The sequence below is a fragment of the Natrix helvetica genome (genome assembly GCF_964273705.1).
Source record: "Natrix helvetica genome assembly, chromosome: Z".
Taxonomy (NCBI): Eukaryota; Metazoa; Chordata; class Lepidosauria; order Squamata; family Natricidae; genus Natrix; species Natrix helvetica.
The window spans coordinates 82,610,912-82,633,590 of record NC_138554.1 but is presented as its reverse complement, the minus strand read 5'-3'; the positions used below and the strand labels follow the sequence as shown (position 1 = coordinate 82,633,590).

The following is a 22,679-nucleotide window of genomic DNA, read 5'->3' as shown; positions in this document are numbered from 1 at the left end:
TGGAACTCAATATCCCCTAGTTTCTAGCCTGGTACCTTAACTAGTACACCAAACTGACTTGTCTTAATCAGAATTATGCCTTCTCAAAAACACTACTTCTATTTTGTCCCTAGTAACAAAAATGATGTAAAACAATGTTTGATACTTGTAAACAGAAGCTATCATATGATGATTTCTTGCAGAACAGTTGGTTCGAAGCAGTTGTGACGCTTCATCTGCAATTAAGATATAACTACATATAATGAGGATTATAAGCAGTCTGTCCATAATTCAAATTTCCATACTGACCTGTTTGTTTTATTGTTTTCCAAGGTTCTGCCACACTGCATCATTGGCAACAGCTTGCTCAGCCTCATCTAGGAGGCATCCTAGACCCAAGACCTGGGGTTGTTACTAAGGGCTTCCGCACGCTTGATCTTGATCTGGATGAAGTATATTGCCTTAATGATTTTGAAGAAGATGAGTCAGGTGAAATTACATACAAAGGCTTAACTACCTCGACACCGATTCAGCACACAGAGACCTCAGGTGAGAGGTCTCAGGCACAAGTGACTGTTTCAGACAGCAAGAATTACCCAAATCGCTCTCAGGCTTTCCCAGAGGAGATGGAGGAACCTGCAACTGACGATGAGGGGTCTGGTGAGGGAACCTCATTAAGTCCAGCACAACTGCCATGTTTGCAGGATGTTGATAACTGGGCCATTCTTACATCTCTCCAGAGCAGCATCCATAATGTTGCTTCATGTTTATCTTCACAACAGTGTACACAAGAATTAACATTAGCCAGTTTCTGAAATATGATTTCTAACTATTACTGGAGGGGCGGGCGTACAACCCAAAAGAAGTGCATAATCCCTATGTTCTTCTTCAATTTGATGAGAGAAGGCTGTTAAAAGGATGTAATTCATTGGGGTTCTCAGAAAAAAGAAGCCAGTTCTTTTGGTTCCAAGTTTGCATGAGTAGGGTACAGTTTGCATATTGTCATTCTTTGGGGATTTGTGTTGTAATGCTTATATTCTAAGATTATTATTTAATGTTTATCTAAAGACAAAGTAATTGAGAGTGGATGGCAGAATTTCAGCATTGTTATCTGTAATAAGTGGTCCTTGAAATCAACCACTTTGATTCTTAAGGATAAAATTACATACTGGCTTAAATGGTGTAAGTTTTTTAAGACTATTTTAATAACTGTAGGGGAGACTGAGGCTAGAAGGCTTACTATTTAAAAAAAATCCAGAATGATACAAAACTCTACTGGGATCAACATACAAGTCATTTGGACCATGGAGGAGCAAAAAGGTGTAAACTGCTAAGACTTTATATGTCAGTTCTTTCCTACTAATATCTAGCTATGATCTATGGAAAAAAATAAGGCCAAACAATGGAATCGTTATATTTACCATATTTTTTGGAGTATAAGACGCACCTGAGTAAAAGATGTACCTTAGTTTTTGGTTAGGAAAATAAGGGGGGGGGATTCTGCTTACTGGGTATTCATTTTTATTCCCATAACACCAGAAAAGCAAGCAAACAATAGTATAATAGAAGACACTTTTTGCCACTGCTTTTCTTTCTCCAGGTGGCCGGGGAAACTCTTAATAAGCTTAACTAGATGTCTGGGCATTCAGACATCTGAATGATTAAAACTTATGAAATGGATAATGCAGACATGGAAATAAGTGATTTTATCCATTCTTTGAATAATTGTGTAATCTAAAATTTTCATATTCCTTTATTCTGCTATTATTTGTCATCTAACACTGAGCTCCTCTTTTTCTTTTAAATTTAGCTTTTCTCTCCATATAGTCTATTTCCATTATTGATTATTTGAGATTTTCTCAAATATTTTAACCTGGTTACACTTGCAAAGAGAGTCATGATTGCCATAACCCTTGAATGTCATTGTTTACACTAATCCCTGAAGCAGCAGCAGCATGAGTTTTTAAGGTGATATAAATAAGTTTTGGAACATTGATACTGTAGTAGTGAGTCATTGAAAAATGCAGAATAGTATATAACAGAAATGGAATGTTTTTTTTTATTTTCAGCTACCTCGTTATATTAACACTTTTTAAAACTTTCCCTATTTCATATGCAATAACTCTTTTCACATAATTTCTTCATTATATGTTTGTTTGGCTGCCAGTTTTACAGGAAATATAGCCACAATAAGCATGTATTTTTCTCAGTTGCTTTGTAAATTTAAAAATATTTTGTAGATGTAATAAAACACCAGGTTATTATATATATCCTGTCATGGATAAAAAATATTTTAGAATGTAGTCACATCATAAGAGTAAATAATCACAGATAGGTTTCTTGTATATGTTTAATCATGTATTGAAGATTTTTAATCTCTGCAATCATGATGACTATGCAGTTGTACTAAATTTTGGATTGCTTCTATGACTGTTGATGGATGCATGGCATTTTCAGTTTGTGAATTGCTTTGCAACCATGGGGCTATCCACAAAGTATGTCATTGTGAAAAAAAATTGGCATGATTAAACTATCTATGATACTGAAAACAGAAAGAGTAATGTTGACAAAAACATGTTGCCTTTCCCATGTTTGCTTCCTTGTTCTTGTTCTATGATCACAAGAGGAGATGCTTTTCATTTTTTGTGTCTGCTTGCAATTTACCCAGGCACATCCATTTTCCTTAATAATCCTTCATTCCCCAATATTCATATATGTGTTTGATAGGGTCAGAATCTGTCCTTATTTTTCTTATATCCACTTCATTTTTCTGTGTTCTACTTAGCAGTTGTATATTATCCTCATTCTATGCAATGCTTATGTTTTCTTTAGAGATTTGCACTAATAAAAGTTATACTAATTACACTAAAATAAATTAGAACTTTAAAGCAATATAATTTGAAAGAATGATGTAGGTCAGTTTGTAGCAATAAAACAGTATGAAATAATAATGTTATGCCTCAACTTATGACCATAATAGAACCTGTTCATAATGTTCTTACATCATGATCATAAATAGATCAGTCACATGACTAATCTGATTTTACAAGCTTTTTTGCAATATCATTAAGCAACAACCATGATTATTAAACAAATCCTAAAGCCTATGATTGGCAGTTTGTAAGCTCAGATGCAGATAAAAGTCTCCAAGCCTGAAATGGTGTGTGTGCACAGCACGCCAAAGGAAATGTTCTCTCAATTCCAGACATCATTGGCTTTTCCCTCTCTGATGCCCCCTCCCAGCAAAGCAGATCTGGAGACAGCAAGGGACAATGGTTAAATCTGGTCCATGGGGCCACCCTGGAGACAACAAGGGACCGCCCCTGTCACCTTGTCCCTGCCCCTGGGCACATGCACAGGAGGTGGCGAGCACACAGGTATCCCCTGTGACCGTCTTGCCCCAGAGGCTGACCGCATAATAAGTGCTTCCCTTTCACCGGGACACCAGCCCCTGTGCACTCACTGCCTCCTGTGTACATGCCCACAGTGAGATAGGATAGGGCTGAGGCAGCAGGGGCAACCCCCTCGTCTCCAGGATGGCTCCACAGGCTAGATCAAATCACATCGTGGGCCTTGTGTTTGACATGTCTGACCTAGGTATTCCTCTAAGTGCAGGGTTGAGCCCAGTTCCTGTGGTGTGATATAGCAGGGGACCCCAACCCCGGGTCTGTGAACCGGTACCATGCCATGCAAAGAAGTGAAGCTCCATTTATGGGATGCAGGTAGTATGCAAAACCACACCCCCTCCGGTCTAGGGAAAACTCTCTCTCCATGGAACCGGTCCTTGCTGCCCAAAAGGGTGGATGTCACTATGGTATAGAATTATCATGGCATGTTGGATTCTACTTCCGGTTGTTGAGAGCGACGGACGTGTTTCGTCCGCCCTGCGCTCTCTTGGTGGGCTCCCCTCGGCTGGGGGGGCACGGGGTGCCTTGAAGGGGTGCCCTGCCTTAAGGGCTGCTCACTGGGGGTCCCCTGGAACGGCGGCGGCTGCAGGGGGGTCTCTGGCATTGCCCCAGGAGCCGAGAAGCGAGAGGGGGGTGCGCCCCCGCACACCTTTGTTTCGAGGCAGCTGGATGATCGATAACTTGAAGGCTGCAGCTGAAGTGCAGTGAGATGGGAATCTTCCCCAATTCTCCTTTGATTCTCCTTTGATATTTAAAGGAAAGATTGTCAGCTTTTCAAGAGACTTTCAATCCTCCCTTGGGAAGTGTGATCGGAGGAAGGGGGATTTCCCCCCCCCCTCGGAAAAGCGGCTTGGAGCTATCTCCTCTCTCGGAAGAGAGAGAGAGTTTTTAAAAGATCACACTCGCTACAAGCAATGGCAAAATGAATGTCCTAATACAATTGTGAAAGAAAAGTGAATCTGACTGTTTTAAAAACTTTGAAAACTTTTGACTTGTTGCTTTCTGATCCCCGGTGTTGGCGAAGCAAGATGGCACACTTCCGCTGTCTTTATGCCCTGTGAAATTAGACTCCTCCTATAAAAACTACTGGCATTGTGCTTTTGCCTCCGTGACTCCCAGAAACATCTCTTGCTACATAGTATCTTGGACTTGGAATAACTGACTTAATTGGCTGGAATTGAATTATATAGAAGGTTTCTACTCCTATCTGGACTGCCTGCCTCGTGGTCTCTCTTGGTTGTGCCTTTCTACAGTCGCCATTTCTCTGTATGGACATAGATATTCCTGAGTCCTTTTTTTTCTAAGATGGCTCTGAAGAAACCTCCACCTGGGAAGCCAGGTTCCGCCCCAGCATCTTCGACATCCAGTCCCATTGGGCAACAATCCTTAACATCGTTTCTACAACCCAAAGCACCTGAGGAGGAATCTGTAACCCATCAGTTGCTTCAAAAGATTTTAAAGGGGCAGGAAGAAATGAAAAATCAACTGAGAGAGATGAATGAACAGCTCAGAGAATATCAAAATCAAACAGCACAAAACAAACAGAGACTGGACGTTCTGGAGGAGGGGACAGCTGAGATGAGTGGGGAGGTGAGGGGGGTCCAGAGAGGAAATTTAGAACTTGAGAACCACATGATAAAAATGGAATTTGAAAGGATGTCTTTTTTCCTTAGATTTCAAAATGTAATTGAGACTGACAATGAAGACCTTAAGGAGATAATGACAACAATCTTAGCTGAATATATTAAAAAAGACAAACAGCAGTTAGGGTGGGATATTGACTTGATTTATAGAGTTAATTCAGCTTATGCTAGAACACACAATGTTCCAAGAGAGGTTCATATTAAATTTCTTAGAAAGGCTACAAGAGATGAGATTTTGGGGGCACAAAGGGGGCAAACATTAAAATATAAGGACAGAGAGATAGCCATTCTGAAACAAATACCGAAGAAAGTAAGAGATAAGAGGAAAAAATATGCACAATTAGCAAAAAAATTATTTGACAAAGATTTTTGGTTTCGGTGGCTTCTCCCAGAAGGTATGCTGATTTTCTGGGAGGGCAGTAGAATTAGAATTAATACAACTATGGAGGCGGAGGCCTTCATGGAAAAAAACAAAGCTCTCCTAGATAAAGCGGAGGACACTACACAAGATATGGGAGGTGCCGAGGCTTTGCTGGCAGGCGGGGGGGGGGAGGAGGCAACAATGAGAAAACTCAGATCACAAAAGTAAGTTAGAAAAATTAGTGCAATTGCTGATATAATGAATCTTTTTGTTTGATACAAAGTAAATGATTGAAATTATTGAAAGATACAATGTAAGAATAAGCTGTCAGAAGTTAGTTAAGCAATAACATCTTGTTTATCTTTTTGTAAAAGTTATGAGTCTTGGGGGGAATACCATTTCCTGCACGATGTAGTTGTCAAAATTTGTACACATATCCAATACCCCTTTCCTAAAAATTTTTGCAAAACCAATAAAATTCTTTTTTTTAAAAAAAAAAAAGAATTATCATGGCATGTTGACTGGAGTTTGATAGATTTTTAACTGGTGGTTTTTATTTTGTTAGCCACCAGGGTTATCTTTTTTTTGTCATGGTTAATAAGCCAATCTTATGGTTATTAAGTGAATCATGTGGTTATAAAATGAATCCAGCTTTCCCCATTGATTTTATTGTCGGAACCTGGGAAAGTTTCAAATAGCAATCAATGATTCTGTGACACGACAAAGTGAGAGTTCAAATCCTGCCATCACCATGAAAGCCAGTTGGGGTGAGTTTGGGCCATCACTATCTCTCAGCCCAACCCACTCACAGAGTTGTTGTGAGGAAAATAGGAGGAGGAAGGTATGTTGGATATGTTAACTGTCTTTAATTTGTAAAAATAATAAAGGCAGAATAGAAATGAATAACTTTGAAAATATATGCCAGTTGCCAAGCTCCTGAATTTTGATCATAGGATCCTGGGGACACTGCAATAGTCATAACTGCAAGAAGTGATCATAAGTCATTTTTCCAGTAGCATCATATCTGAAACAGCTGTTAAATAGTTTTAAGTTGAGGGCTACCTTTACAAGCTTGCATGAATCACTCAGCTGTAAGAAAGCACCAGCTTGAATCCCAAAATATATTCTTGTGAGAAAAAAAGGTTTCTTGCATTCAATATTGGCTCTGCCAAAGAGTTTCACAAAGAAGAACATGTTGGGAGAAAAGAACAGATGTTTACTGAGTCTTGGTTGTCTCCTACTGCTTTTTATTTTCTTCTAGATGATTTCCAAGCCTTGTAGATGATTTTCAGGAACATAATAAATTACATTTTATTCTTTTCAGCACCTCTCATTTCTTTCCAGTGACTAAATGTATATTTTTTTCATTGTAACATGAGAATATATACAATTTTAAAATTTAGGAGTTGACTTGTTGAAGATGACATACTTAACTGTTTATCTGTTTAGCTTTGCATTGTACAGTTGCACCCTATAGCAATTTATAAATACAAATTTGGATTTTATATGGTCTATAATCTGTTTTGTTGCAATACCACAAAATAAGCTATTTATCTTATATTCAGCTATTCAGATAGTTTTATTAATTGATTGATTTAATTGCTATCTGGTACAGCAGCAGGTGTTTTGTTTGTGTTTTAGATGGAGGTGAAAAATAAATGCTGCAGATGGGCAATAGTGGATCCATAATAATTATGCTGGATACAAAAATAATACATAATAAGTGATTCAAAGCTATAGGACAAAGGTATATGAACCTCTAGATTTTCAATTCATTTAAAGGGGAAATTATAGTCAGCTCTTTCAATCAAAGGATGATAATCAGGTATGAGTGTAGCAGGTCCTGCTTTATTTAAGAAGAGAATTCTGGATATTCTCTATTAAACTCTTACTTCATAACAGATATGTAGAAGTGTTTCATAGCTTGAACAAAAGAAATATCTAAGGACATCTGAAAAACAGCTATTAATATCTACCAGGTTAGAAAAGATTATAATACTATTTCTAAAGGGTTTAAACTTGACCAGTCCACTGTCAGGCAGATTGTGTACAAATGGAGGCAATTCAACCCGGTAATGGTATAAAATATTCAAAGTAATGGTATGAAATATTTGTTCTCAAAGAATCTCAGGAAGTTCTAATGAACTGAAGGCTTCTTTTACACAGAGAATGTCTGTTGATGAGAATAGCATAAGAAGAACACTGAACAGCAATAGTATGCATGCCACGGTTGCAAGGAGAAGGCCACTACTCTCCATAAAAAATCATTGCTGGCCATCTGTAGTTTGCAAAAGACCATGTGAATAAGCCTGAAGGCTATTGGAATAATTCTCTTTGGCCAAAGGCTAATTCTGCATTCTAGCATAAGAACTTTATAAGAACCATCTGTATAATTTAGAACAATATCATCAAGCTTGTTGGATGAGAAGCGAAACGCCTTTAAAGAAAAACAAGAAAGTCCAGTTGCCTATTGAAAAAGCACCTTTGAGGCAACCATGACCTGGATAATTGGGAATCTCCAAAGACAAAGAATGGTTAAAGCAGAGGAAAGTTAGTATTTTGGAATGATAAATTAAAGACCTTAGTCCTAGAGAAATGTATGAGGAATTGAAACAGGCAGTTCTTGTGAGGAAGCCCATCAACATCCCTAATTTGAAGCTGAAAGGTGGAATGGGCTCAGATTCCTGTAAGTTGATATGTAAGATTGATCAACAGGTATCAGAAACATTTAATTGATGTTAACACTGCCCAAGAACAGCACACCAGTTACTGAAAGGAAAAGTTCACAGTTTTGCTACATACAAATATATAGCTTTGGATCATTTTCCTCAATAAATTGATGAACAAATAAAATGTTTTTGACTTGTTAATTGAGTTCTCCTTATCTAGTTTTAGGATTTGCTTGGAAAAATGATTATGTTTGAGGTCATATTTATACAGAATTATTACAAACTCAAAAATGTTCATAGACATTTAAGTACCACTGTACTATTATTTTTGTATCTTAAAATTTATTATTGTCTGGATCCATTACTGAATCAAAGTGATGGAATATATTTGCCTGGATCAATGTAAAAGAAACTGAAATATATGAGTTCTAGGTATTGCATTTTTGTTAAGAGTTAATTATATCTTGCCCATAAAATAAATCTGCTAATATAGATTAAAGTATTATATTTACTTCTTGCAGAATTAGCACTTATCACTTCTTTCTCCCCATGTAATACTTCCAATAATGTAGCAATAAGATCAAATAGATAGCATTTGGATTGCTTAGTATTGGTGCAATTTAGCATGATATATTACATTGTTGCCTTTCCTAATGATATTTCAAACTATTGGAAATTACCATGCCAGAGTAATGAATAATACTTCTTGTTAATGGCCACCCTAAAGCATTCATGTCTGCTAAGAGTCCTTACAGTAAGGACTGTCCTTGTAAAATGAAATTAACAACTCTTCTCATAGATATTAATATATCAGAGGAGCCACATAATAAAGAGATTTAGAAATATTGGATATTTATTGCACAAGATCACAAGTAAAATATAATATCACTTTTCCATCTATTAGTTTGAGAACATAAAAGTTTTTTTAATATATAAATGCAATTAATGTTCTCTCTTTTTATTGTAGTACATCATCCTGGGAAGTGCATGTCACAAACCAATTCCACATTTACCTTTACCACATGCCGAATTCTACATCCTTCCGATGAGCTCACACGAGTCACACCAAGGTAAGGGTTTTCAGAGAGGTGTTTTAGTTTCTAAAAGTGCAGAAATTTTAAGTTTAGTCAAATAAGCAAGATGAGTTTAATAATTGTATTTGACACTGTCTCAATTTAATTTATATATATGCAGCCATCTAGAACCTGTAAGTTTGTTTTAGTTGATGTACACCTGGTACAAGTAAAAAAAAATTAGGATGTCACTCTATTAATCCATTGGCAGAGTAATAGAAAATGCCTTTTTCCCACTCTTGTTCACACCCTCTTACTGCTTCTGTTACTTCTTGTCTGGCTGCCTGACTGTTGCCTCATGTCCCTATTTGCAGGACAAAAATTGCAAATTCTCTGAACACTTTCCCTGATGCATGTTTGAATGGCTGCCATCATTGCATACATACATATGAGGAACTGGACCAATCAGATAATGCTTTTTAGTATACTTTTTAGAGTAGAATTATTACCCCTCCTGCTTTGCTGCTCAGGGATCTCACTAATTTTGTGCCCCCAAAGAAAGGGCCTGATTGGTTCACCTTTCTGCCAACTCCTATTTTAGCAGTTATAAGCAGCAGTAAGGCCAATGGATATATTTTAAAACAAAAATGCAATATTTGAAATCTTCTCTCTGAAAATACATATCAATATAATGAAATGGAGCTAATGAGGAATTTTCAGAATTCATATTAAAAAACAATTTAAAAAGGTAAAAACGGTGCCCCTTATGCTCCATAAAAGCTTGTGAGCAGTACTTGTGAAAATAGGATGATACAACAATCTCTCTGACCTTCTTAATGCCACAGGAGGCTATCAGATGATTCTGAAATAGCACTAAAAGAGGCGTGTTTTTCTATTTTTTTTCACCTTTCAGGAGAGTTAAAGAATGAAGATGGGAGAATGATTTATTTTTTATTTATTACATTTTATGCCACCCATCTCCTCTATAAGATGACTCTGGACAACTGTTCTCAACAATATATCCCTTTATATCCTTAAACAACCTCCTCCCAAATTCAGCCAGTTTTGCTAAACCTAAGCAGCAAAATCTCAGCATGCTTAGAGAATACAAATGGAATGCTGGAAATTTATACAAGAGTGCAAATTTGGGTTTCTTACTTTTGTCCTGTTTATTAAAACTGAAGCATGTTTCATGTAATATTCTCTATTAAATGGAGATGTATTACTAATTTTAATTCATTTTTATACTCTGATAGGTTTGTAGTTGATGGTCATCTGTACTGTTATTATTATTATTTATGTATTATTAATTCAGAACCACAATATTATCATGCAACTGCTGGAGAAGAGAATCTCCTTAAACTGTGAATGATGCTTCTTCACAGGTCATGTGAGGAAGACGATGCAACACCTTTATGTCACCTTTTGCTGAGAGGAGATGTAGGGCACACAATATGACCAGCGTGGCAGGGGGTGAGCAGCACAGTCAGCAACCTCTATGCTGGCGGAGTCTCATAAAAGGAATGCTAGTGTTCGTGGCATCAGCTAACTTGAAGACTTTTTATCAATCTCATTCTCCCCCGTTCCATTTTAACATTAACATGAAATTACCTAACAAAAATGCTAAATTTCATAGTGCTGATTTTATAAAACCTAACAATAATTGAAGATGAAAAAAGAGGTCTTCATTTTCTTTTCTTTTTAGAAAATATTCTGGATATTTCTTCTTCCTTGAGTCCCTTCCTTCTCACTAGGTATTGCATATTAGTAAAAAGACTGTTATCAATTAAGATAATATGTAGTACCGTGTTTCCCCGAAAATACAACCTGTCCTGAAACTAAAGCCTTGCCACATTTTTCACATGGGCAAAAATATAAGCCCATCCCCGAAAATAAACCCCCTGGACACCCCCCCTCCAGCCAGGCAGAGCACCGCTCACCGACATAGCAGTATCCTGAAGGCGCCAAGCCGCAGGAGCTGAGGGGGCGAGAAAGGCGCTTACATTGCTTGGCGCCTTTGGGATACCTCTAGGTTGGGTGTTCTGCCTGGCCGAAGGGGGGGAGTTGCTGGGCGGCTGCTCCCTTGCCTCAATATGTCTGGGCCCAGATCTCCCTGCAGCAGCAGCAGCAGCCGCCGCACTCCGAGCATAACGTCTTCTCCGGTTCCAAACTCCCAAACTCGGCTGCTGAGTCTTCCAGCAGCGGCCACTCTAGGAGTGCGCTCTATGGTTGTAAGCTGGTTGCTGGAAATCTCTGTTTCCAGCAACCAGCCCACAACCACAGAGCACACTTCTAGAGCGGCCGATGCTGGAAGACTCAGCAGCCGAGTTTAGAACCGCAGAAGACATTATGCTTGGAGTCGTGTGGCGGCGGCGGCTGCTGCTGCAGGAAGAGCTAGGCCCGGATATGTTGAGGCTAGGAGGCATGCCTGTTGGGGGCGGAACAGGCGCTCGTGCAACCCCCTTCTCCAGCCAGGCAGAGCTCCTTGCAGTGACCTAGGGGGTATCCCGAATGTGCCAAGCTGCGGAAGCTGGGGAGCGGGCAGAGCACCACGTGGCTTGGCGCCTTAGGGATACCTCCTAGGTCAGTGAATGGCACTCTGCCCGGCTGGAGAGGGGGTTTGCCGGTTTGGTCACCTCATGGCTGCGTCCCTGAGGCTTCGCCCCTGAGGCTGTGCCCGGCACTTCGGGAGCCAGTTCGCAAGGGAGCAGCCGCCCGGCAACCCCAAAACAATAAGCCCTCCCCTATAATAAGCATATTTTGTAAATAAAAAGAAAATAAGATCCTGTCGTATTTTCGGGGAAACACGGTATCTTTCTGCATTGCTTGATTTGCAACTATAATGGAACGGGCCTATTACAGTTGTAAATCATAGTAGTCATTAAGCAAAGTGCCCATCTGATCACTTCCCTGTTATAATCTCTGTTCTTTTCATTGTGGTCACTAAGCAGAACATGGAGTGTCTCAGGAGTGGGGAAAGCTCTGGGTGGCCTTGTCCAGGCCTTCACTGCAGCACCTCTCCATCTCATACTTGTCATTGCCCTGTTCCAGAAGTGGGTGCCATTTTGTCAGGGGCCACAATTCATTGGCACCTCTTTCTGGGTTAGCATCACATGACTTCTATGTAAAAAGGCTGTCTGGAGACTTGGCTGCTTCCTAAAGAAATTCTATGGAAAAAATAAGTAGATTGAGTTCTGACAGAGGATGGGGAGGAGCATGTGGAACCCAGCGGAGCAGGAAGCAAAGCAGAGAAGATAGGTGAAGAACTCTTGCAGCATTCCTATCGTGGTCGTAAGAGTGGGGGGATTGTCAAGTGCCAAACTTTCGTTAATGTGGATGCTGCGGGGCTGTAATTCTGGACAGGGATTGTAAGTCCCTTTGTTAAGCACTATCATAATTGTGAAAAGTTGTTAAACAAACAGCTAAAAGTTACAACAGTCTTTATGTAGCAGTATCGATGCATTTGACATTTTAGAAAGCTGAATATTAATCTAGCACCAAGTGTTTAAATTTTAAATTAGTGTGGAAGAGTTTTGTTATTATGGGAAAGATTGCAAGAAATACTGGTGTATTAAGGCAAAACTCAATTGGGAAACATGTGCACACACTGTGATTAAAAGTATGGCTGTTAATTTTTTAGTAAATACTCTGAAGCAGAAAGTTTATGAATCTCAGATTGGTTTTCTTTCCATAGACATCTTCTTATTGGCAATGTTTGTATACAATTATTATTTGAGAGACGTTGAAAAGTTGATTTTAGGTCACTTGACAAATACTTGAGATGATTTGTGTCATGAAATGATTTAGGCCACAGTTCAGGCACAAGACACATAATAAAAAATAGGCATATTTACATGTACAGACGAACACACATATACACACAGAGAGTGAGAGAGAAACTTTATTCTGAGGGTTATGGAATCTTTCTGAAAAGTGTAGGTCACATTGTGAGAGTTGGCAGTAAGAGTAATGGCTGAAACTTGGCATTAAACACGTTCAACAGTGAATTATAATAATAAATAAATGAATAGCATATTGACACAACATTGTAATTGTCAGTTGCTCTGGACATATGCAGGTAGCCCTTGCCTTATGACCTACAATTGAGCCCAGAATTTATGTTACTAAGTGAGAAATGTGTTAAGTGAATTTTGCCCAATTTTACAACTTTTCTTGCTACATTTGTAAGTGAATTACTGCAGTTGTTAAATTAGTTGTTAAGTGAAACTGGCTTTCCCGTTGACTGCTTGTCAGAAGGTTGCAACAGATAACCACATCACCCCGGGACACTGCAACTATCATAAATATGAATCAGTTGTCAAGTATCCAAATGTAAATCATGTGACCATGGGGATGCTGCAGTGATCATAAGTGTGAAAAATGATCTTGTCACTTTTTCCAGTGTGCATTGTAACTTTGAATGGTTACTAAATGGACTGTTGTAAGTTGAGGACTTCCTGTACTTACATAATCGCAGCGAAACTAAATCTTAAATTCTTGATCTACACCCTCTCAATTCAGAATTCACATCAGACCCCCCTCTACTTAATTTGCATTTTCTACAAGAGCAAAGATTCTGTCAAAAGCATTTCTAGTCTCAAGTTGCCATTAGAAGCAAGGAGGGGAGCACATTCCACACATACCTTCTTCAAATGTTGTATCTCAGATTACCAAAGCCAGATTACTCTAAAGCCTGCAGGAGTACCTCGTTGGAGAATGTAATTTATGATTTTAGATTACTCACATCACTTTTAGATTACTCCTACTTCCTCAGTCTTAAAAAGTCCTATGGGAGAAATTTGTTCATTAGGTGTTTTCTTGGGATTTAATCAAAGTCAGGAATTAAGCTTGAGAAATAATTTACATACTTTTCTTTATGCACTTTAATATTGTATCTAAATGCATACAAGAACACATCTCTGAAAATTTTCCCATTTGTTAGTTTCTCCTTAAAATAATATGCAAGCAAATTCTTTTTCATCAAATTGAGTAAAAACAGGAAAAAATCAGGATTTTTCCGCACTTTCTCTACTTTAGCCTCTTATAGTTTAAGTATAAACTTGAAAATTAATTAGAATGGCCTTTTTTCATTCTTTGTTTTTTAAGTATGAAAACCTATTAGCTGACTTATAAATGTACTATTACCCAAAGAGTACAGTGATGGCAAGAGTTTCTTAGCAGGAGCTTTTGTTAATTCTAAAGATTCATTGTACTATCAGTCTACGCAAGTTGGGATTTTTTAATTTTTCTAACGTGGTAACTTCAGTAGTTGCTCGAGCCTATGATTTTGAATGCACACATATTCAAAGTGCAGTCACAAAGAATACAAGCTTTTTATTTCTACCAGGACATGCTAGTAGTTGTGAGGGGTCAGTTTGCATACAAAAGCCTGCTTCAGGAACAGTAGAAGCTAAAGAAAAGATGAAAATTAGGTAGCAGTTACAGTATTTCTACAACAAATTCAAACAAGTATGTACAGCTGCATAATATTCATGCTCTCAGATATATATACCCATGCAATCAAAGATCTTTTAATGTTATTTTTTTAATGCCACTGTTACATAAATCATCATATCCAACCACATTTCACAATGATGTATCATTTGTTATGACTTAGCATAATCTAATTTTCAACAACATAACAAAACAACCACACTTTTCTATTTTGAAAGTATCTGGTATAAAGAAAACTGCTTCCCTTTTCTTCAAATGTTGCACAGAGTGAATTATTTACAGCTGCTCTCACTGTACAACCAAATGAATGAAGCATCCTTTCAGAAATGTCAGCCATGAGTCTTGGTGGTATTGACAACTACAATTGGAATTATCTGCTAAGAATTAACAGAGGGAAATGTGCAGTTTGGCAGAAAATAATATATGGTGGCTTTGTTTTTGTCACCCAAGTTCTGCATACTCTGACTCACAAAACCAATTCACCATGCTTATGAGCTCCAATGCCAGTTCCCATGACTCATCGCCTTGTTTTGAAAACTTCCTCAGATACAGATTACATATGAATTGAACCCTCCCTCCACACTGACATGGCTAAAATATAATGATGAAACTCAAAAACCTCCCATGATATCCGTGTCACGGTGGCAGCATTCTATAAATACTGCCATTCGAAGACCAGCATTTTTTATAAGATCATGGATAGTGTATTCTATAACACAATTGGAGATACTTATGTACAATATTAAACCAGGATTTTTTATACCATATTACAGGTAGTCCTTGAGTTAGAATTAAATTGAATCCAACATTTCCATTGATAAAAAAGTAAGTTCTGCCCCATTTTACAATTTTTCTTGTCACAATTAAATAACTTGCTACAGTTGTTTTTTTTAAAAGGTTTATTGGTTTTTACAAATATTTTGGGGAAAAGGGTACATAAGTGTGGAGAAAATTTTTGACAGCTACATCATACGGAAGGTGGTGCTTCCCGGGGATCTTACATCTCTCTCTTATTTTATATATATATCAAAATATCATTATTACATACATATTAGCAGTTTAAGTTTACTTCAAATCCTTTAACATCTTCAATCATATTTTATATCACTTCTAACCATTTCATTATATTAACAATTGCAATGTACTTTTAATTCATTTCTGTGACCTAAGTCTCATTGCTGCCTCCTCTCCCCTGTCTGTTGGCCGAGCCATGGCTCCTCCCCCCTTCATATCTTGTGCACTGTCTCTTGTTTCGTCTAGAAGGTTCTTGTGTTTTTCCATGAAGGCTTCTGCCTCCACCACTGTATTAATTCTCACTCTACCACCCTCCCAGAAAATCAGCAAGCCTTCTGAAACTACCCATCTGAACCAGATATTTTTTTCATACAATTTTTTAGTTAGAAAGAAGAACTTCTTCCTCTTATCTCTTATTCTTTTTGGTATCTGTTTCAAAATGGTTATTTCTTTGTCCTTATATCTTAAAGGTTCCCCCCTTTGTGCCCCTAGAATCTCATCTCTTGTAATCTTTCTAAAAAATGTAACATGAACTTCCCTTGGAACATTGTGTGTTCTAGCATATGCTGAGTTGATTCTATATATCAGATCAATATCCCACCCTAACTGTTGTTTATCTCTTTTAATATAATCTGCTAGCATTGTTATCATAGTCTCCCTTAAGTCTTCACCCTCCATTTCAGGTATATTTTGAAATCTAAGAAAGAAAGATATCCTTTCAAATTCCATTTTTTCCATGAAGTTCTCAAACCCAAGATTTTTTTTTTTGTAAAGTCTTCACCTCTTCTCCCACCCCCACAGCACCCTCCTCCAGGGCATTTATTTTCTGACTATTTTGTAAAGTCTGTTGTTGATTCTCTCTGAGTTGTTCCTTTAAATCCGCCAACTGCTTTTTAATTTCGTCCTGTCCCTTTAAGAGTGTCTGGAACATTTGATGAAACATTTCTTGAGACTGCTGTTCCCCCTCGGAGGCTTTAGGTTGTAAGAAGGAAGATAGTTGTGTTTGTTGGGGAACAGGACTTGAGACAGAAGAAGATGGAGCCGAGGCTGGTTTAGGAAGGGGGGGGGCTTTTTCGCAGGCATTGCAGAACTCAGAGAAAGTTATAAGTCTAGACAGAATAAATGGCTTCTGCAGAAGTGCATCGTCAGGGGGGGTCCACAGGCAGGCTAAGTCCAATGTGGGATATTAGTCTTTCAATACAGCTCCCCTCCAGTTGTAGTCAATTTTTCCCAATCCAAGGAAGATTGTACAAAGAGATTCCTCTAGGGTTCACTGGGGTTTTGTAATTCCAACCCAGAAGATTTTTCAAAGACGACAGTTCATTTGTAACGGCAGTAAGAACAGGGGGAGAAACGCCATTTTGGCTCAGCCCTCTCAAGGGATCGGAGAGCAACCATTCAAATAGTTCCCATTCATAGTTTATTAGGTCAGCTCACTTTCTTTCTTTCGCAATTGTTCAAAGGAGTCATTATCCCATTGCTTGAAAGAAGTGAATATCAAAAGGGTTTTTTCCCAAGTCTCTCTCTCTCCTCCGAGAGTGAGATCGTATAAAGCCGCTTTTCTGAGAGAGGGGGGGAGAAAAAACCCCTCTCCAATCTTAACACTTTACCAAGATCAAAGAGTCTTAGAGAAACTGCTAATCCTTATTTACTTAGTTGTTCAAGAAGCAAGTAAAAGACCCCGGGGGAACTCCCTCCTCACCGCAATTCTGCTGTTGTCTTCACGTAGAGCATTTTCTTCCGATCTCCTCAGGACAAAGGCGCGCGTGGCATGCGCACCCCCCAAATGCCTCCCGGTGCCTAGGGAAAAAGTTGGCAGCCCCCCTGTGGCCGTCGCTGCTCCAGGGGGCTCCGGCAGGACGCCCCTACAAGGCACCCTGTGCCCCCCCCCCTGAGTCAGGGGGAGCCCATCAGGACGGCGAGCGGCGGACAACATGTCCGTCGTCCACAGAAACCGGAAGTGGAAGATCAACTTGCTACAGTTGTTAAAGGAATAGTCACATGGTTGTTAAATGAATCTGGCTTCCACATTGACTTTGCTTGTCAAAAGGTGATCACATAACCTCCAGACACTGCAATCATCATAGATAAATACTAGTTGCTAAACGTCTGCCTGCCTGCCTGCCTGCCTCTATCTATCTATAATCTGTTTCTAGGTCCATCTATTAATTATTTTATTGTCCAAGATAAATGCTCACCAGTGGACCTAATATCAAAATATTAAATTTAATTGGATTTTTGGTTTTTTGTTACTTTTGGGATACACCCCCATTTGTAACTTACTGGGTAGATAGAATTTGACTTCTTTTCTTTTGCATTGTATCCATTCTGAAGGATTACGTGATTCGTAAGCATTAAGATATTAGAAAGGTTTACATTTAACTGTGGCAGAGAAGAATTGCTGTGTTACTCTTATCCCAAAGGCACTTTTTCAAAAGGCAACTGGACTTTCTGTATTTTTTTCTCTTGAAGACATTTTGCTTCTCATTCAAGAAGGATCTTCAGTTCTGACTGAATGTGAACACTGAAGAAGCTTCTTGGATAAGAAGTGAAATATCTTCAAGGGAACAACACAGAAAGTCCAGTTGCCTTTTGAAAAAGCGCCTTTGGAACAACCATGACCAGGATGACTGAGAATCTCCAAGGACCCTGTTGCTTTTTTCATCACTGTTATTGGAGTGTACTGGTGTAGAAATCTCATATTGAAAAAAAAATACCGTATTTTTTGGAGTATAAGACGCACCAAGGTTTTGAAGAGGCAATTTTTTTAAAAAAAGTAGGTCGGTAGATACAGCGAGAGAGAGAGAAATACAATAGGTAGGGAGGGAGGGAGAGAGTAGGTAGGTAGATAGAGGGAGGGAGAGAGAGAGAAATACAGTAGGTAGGTAGGGAGAGAGAGAGAGAGAGTAGGTAGTTAGGTAGATGTTTCCAGGTGTATTTATCCATGTGCTGGAGAAGGAAATCACTGACAATTTGCAGCACCTAAGACTTTGTTTCTGCTGGCACAGCACTTGATCAATGTAATTCTCATCAATCAGTTAAAGAGCTTTCCAAAAGAGGGGGGGAGTTTTTGCACTCTGCAATCCGTCCCAAAACGGCCTGTTTTCACGAAAATGGTCCCGATTTTTTAAAACAACTACATGCATAGCCTTATGGAGGCTTATAGAGTGCTGCTGAGGGCTGGGGGGGGGTGCAAAAGTGAGCAAAAAACTGCCCATTTTTTGCTCATTTCTGACCTTCCCAGCCCCCAGGTGCTTTCTGAAAGCCTCCATAAGGCTCTGCAAGGCCATTTTGGTGAAGGGGCCAGGGTTTTGGGAGACAAAAAATGGTGTATGCAGTGTATAAGACACACCCAGATTTTCAGCCTCTTTTTTGAGGAAAAAGTGTGTCATACTCCGAAAAATACAGTAAATCAGGAGTGTTGGGAAAAGAAAACAAATTATTGCAACTGGAATAATAATAATAAAAAACCTGCATGCAGTTTAAAGTGTGCATTGTGTGTTTAGCATTATTTAATTAAACTTATTTCTGATTGGCATTATCTGACTTACTGCATGAATTCGTTTTGAAAAAATTGAGAAGTATAGAAGTTGGTTCTGATTTGAGACGAATGCCCACAAGCATGACAAGTTTCGACTATCACCATAACATGAACATTCTTTTTCTTATATTTGTGGAGAAAATCATTCTCAAAGTTATATAACGTATTTAAAAATTTGAGCACTTGTAACTGCTAGGACTAAAAATACTTCTTTTTTAAATTTGTAGACAGCAAAACACAATTCAGCCCTTTTCATCTTTATATTCAGGCTTTCCTTATATATATTTTAAATTATATGTTAAATAAGTTAATGAAATAAATGAACAATGTAGAAAAAATATTAAATCTCCTAACAGACATTGCTATTCCGTGACCTCACTTTCTCTTGATCCAAGCCATCTCACAGATTTGCTGTTGAGAGGGGAAAGAAGTGAAAATGTTATTTAGAATATCTTGAGTTGAATAAGATAAAAAAAATGGATGGTTATTATTATTATTTACAGAGGAGTATATCCATTCTTCATACAGTATGTTACCACCCACACTGAGATAAAATGTGTATAATTCTAGTCTAAAGTTTGTTATATTAATAGTGCTCAATCATGTGCACAAAAGATTAAATTGTACTTTTAGGATCATACTCTGGATGTGGCCTATCTGAATGGAGCTTGTATTTTTGAAGACCTTTTTGATACAATAGATTTTATCTTTTGTAAGATTTTCTTTAAGAATTATTTAGCTGGTAAGTGGTGTTTCCATGTGCTTCATTAGTTGATTATTGTAAAGCAGAAACTAATTTAAACTTAATTATTTGCTCTAACTGGGATATGCTTATCATATCCATCTTTTTCTATTAGCCAAATGGGTTCAAAGAACCTAATAACAAGAGTGAATTGAATTCAAAGTGGGCCTGAAAATTGCTATTGAGAAGTTATTGCTTAACTAATATGAGATAAACAAGGGCTCAAAAGTCCATAATCATAGGGCTATTGTTAGATGTAAGTACTGAAGAGGTTTTTTAGAAATTGGTTTTCTATACTGTTAATTAATATTAATATCTGCAAAGACATTAACTTAAGCTTTGCTTTTTCCTTAGCCTTAATGCAGCACCTACTCCAGCTTGTAGCAATGTTGGCAATTTGAAAGGCACTCCGGTAGCCACCCCATGTACTCCTCGGCATCTGAGTTTGGTAGAATCCTTCACTAATGTTCGGGAATCCACAACTACAATGAGTACATCCTTAGGACTTGTATGGCTACTCAAGGAACGTGGGATATCAGCAGCAGTGTATCACCCACAAGGTTGGGACAGAGTGGGCAGGAGCACTCTTCTGAGCACATATTCTCCAAGAATGGCTGCCATTCCTTCCACTCCTCCAAACTCACCTATGCAGACACCTCCTTCTTCCCCACCATCTTTTGAGTTCAAATGTTCCAGTCCTCCTTATAACAATTTCCTGGCTTCCAAACCAGCTAGTTCAATTCTGAAGGAAGTAAGGGACAAAAAAAATATCAGAAACAGTGAGAGTCAAACTGATGTGTCTGTCTCCAACCTTAACCTAGTGGACAAAGTAAAAAGGTTTGGAATTGCCAAGGTAATAAGTTCAGGGGAAACACAAGCTCGTACATTAACTGATAAACACGAACCACTTTTCTGTGGATCACAAAAGTCTGGAGGCCTGCTGCCTAAGAATTTGCCTTTGGATTGCCCTGCTGTGACAACTGCTATTGGAGGCATTCAGTTGAACACTGGCATTAGAAGAAATCAAAGTTTCCCAACTATGGTTGGTTCGAGCATGCAGATAAAAGGTCCATCAACTCTAACCCCTGGAATCCTAATGGGAGGAAAACTTCCCAAGCAAACTAGCTTACGATAAATGGCTTAATATATTTCAAGCTCCTCCTCAAACACTTTTTTCTTCCATTTGTTATTGAGTTTGACAAATCAACTTTGTGCCTAATTGGAGAAAGTATAAATTTTATATACAATGTAAATATGTATTAGATGTATTATAGATGAATCAGATCACTGTTTTGAACATGTAACATGCTAAAATTTTGAAAAGCTGCTTTTTTTTCTTTGCACTGAAAAAAGTGATCCTTGCACAGGGAAAAAGAATGATCAATTCTCTAGTTAGCCTAACTTGACAGGGTGACAGGATCATTTGGCAAGGATTACTGATCATGCTATCAGAATTGCAAGATTTCAGGATGGGTGATGAATTCTATGAGGAGTCTTCATTTTTCATCATAGCAGTAGCTTAGCATTTTGACCATTTTGTTTGGCCTTTGTAGTGAGGAGGTAACATTGTACTTCAGGGGTCATAATTCTAACTGATTTGATTTTTCCCTTATGAAATAAACTTGAAATGATATATATTGAGAAGCATTGCTAAGTGTGCTCCATCCCTCTATTGTTGTTTTGTAGCATGACCATATTCTATATTATTTTTTTCAAAGCTACACTGATTATAAAGTGAAAAGTATTTAAATAAACTTTTACTGCAGACACAGAAATATCATTATGACATATCCAAAATGAAAATAATACCCTTAGAATTATTCTATGTTTCAATGTTAAAAATACTGAAATAAATATCTCTTTCCTTGGGAGCCAAAATTATTGAATGAGTTGATAGTAGGCCTCTTTAAAAACCAAATTTAAATCTGTAATACAAATAAATACCAAAATAGCAAGTGTTAAAGTAAAAGGAATGACATTTGCAGCCACTTCTGATGTCTCTAGTTTTTAAGTTTTATTGTTAGTTTGTTGCATGGTTTATGATTCCAAGTCTCATTCAAATAATGCTTAAAGCAATCCAGCATGTAGAAATGAGAGGGGAAGAAGAGGACTTAAAACAGAATGGAGTACAAAAGGAACTCCACAATCTAGGAGACAGTGTCATGGGATGCCTCTTCATTTTTGAGGAGTTATATAGGAAGTTCACAGAAATGATTATGTAAATCACAGATATTTTATAATTATTTGGAAGCAATTGGTATTTGTAGCTTTTTTGTCTTTTAAAAAATCAGTTTCTGTTTGTTTCTGTTTTGCAGTGCATCAGTTTCCACATAATTTGTGTGTGTGTGTGTGTGTATGTTCTATAAGACTTTTAATTAAAAAATCACTGTATTAGATGAACTATGGTGTGTGTGTGTGTACATGCATGCACATGCACGCACGCACACACACACACACAAACACACACACATATGGTGGATCATTCAGTTCAGTACCGCAACAAGCAGTGAGCATGTAGATGTAGAAGAATGAAAGAGGATAGTACATGCCATTATTTTTTGCATGTGTTTTCAGACTTGTATTTATTTCACATATTGTTATTTGCTCTATTTTCCCTTTCTATGTGTGCATTTAATTGCAAAAATGTGACATCTTTTTATCTGGATGTAACTTAAAGAGAACTAATAAATTGATAATTTTAAATAAATGAAAAAAATCATTAATGTCTGAAGTACTTCTCATGTATTCTCTTTTTGTGTCTTTTAGTTTTTTTTATTCAAACAATTCTTTCCAAGTGTACAGATATATAATAAAATGTACAGATATAAAGCATAAAATCTGACAGGTATTCAAATG

At 37.9% G+C, this 22,679-nt stretch overlaps 1 protein-coding gene across 4 annotated transcripts in view; it reads left to right on the top strand.

Moving 5' to 3' along the window:
- The window catches only part of TRAK1 (trafficking kinesin protein 1), a 290,199-nt gene extending 267,645 nt beyond the window's left edge, over positions 1–22,554 (top strand). For 2 of the 4 annotated variants that reach the window (XM_081969800.1, XM_081969799.1), the window contains 3 exons: positions 313–639; positions 9,027–9,129; positions 20,178–22,554. In XM_081969800.1, the coding sequence (XP_081825926.1) occupies positions 313–639; positions 9,027–9,129; positions 20,178–20,958 (1,211 nt within the window). In that variant the 3' untranslated portion in view covers positions 20,959–22,554. Of the gene's footprint in view, positions 1–312; positions 640–9,026; positions 9,130–10,457; positions 10,546–20,177 lie in introns of all 4 variants that reach the window. The other 2 variants (XM_081969802.1, XM_081969801.1) reach the window with 2 other exon arrangements.
- The last annotated feature ends 125 nt before the right edge of the window (positions 22,555–22,679 follow it).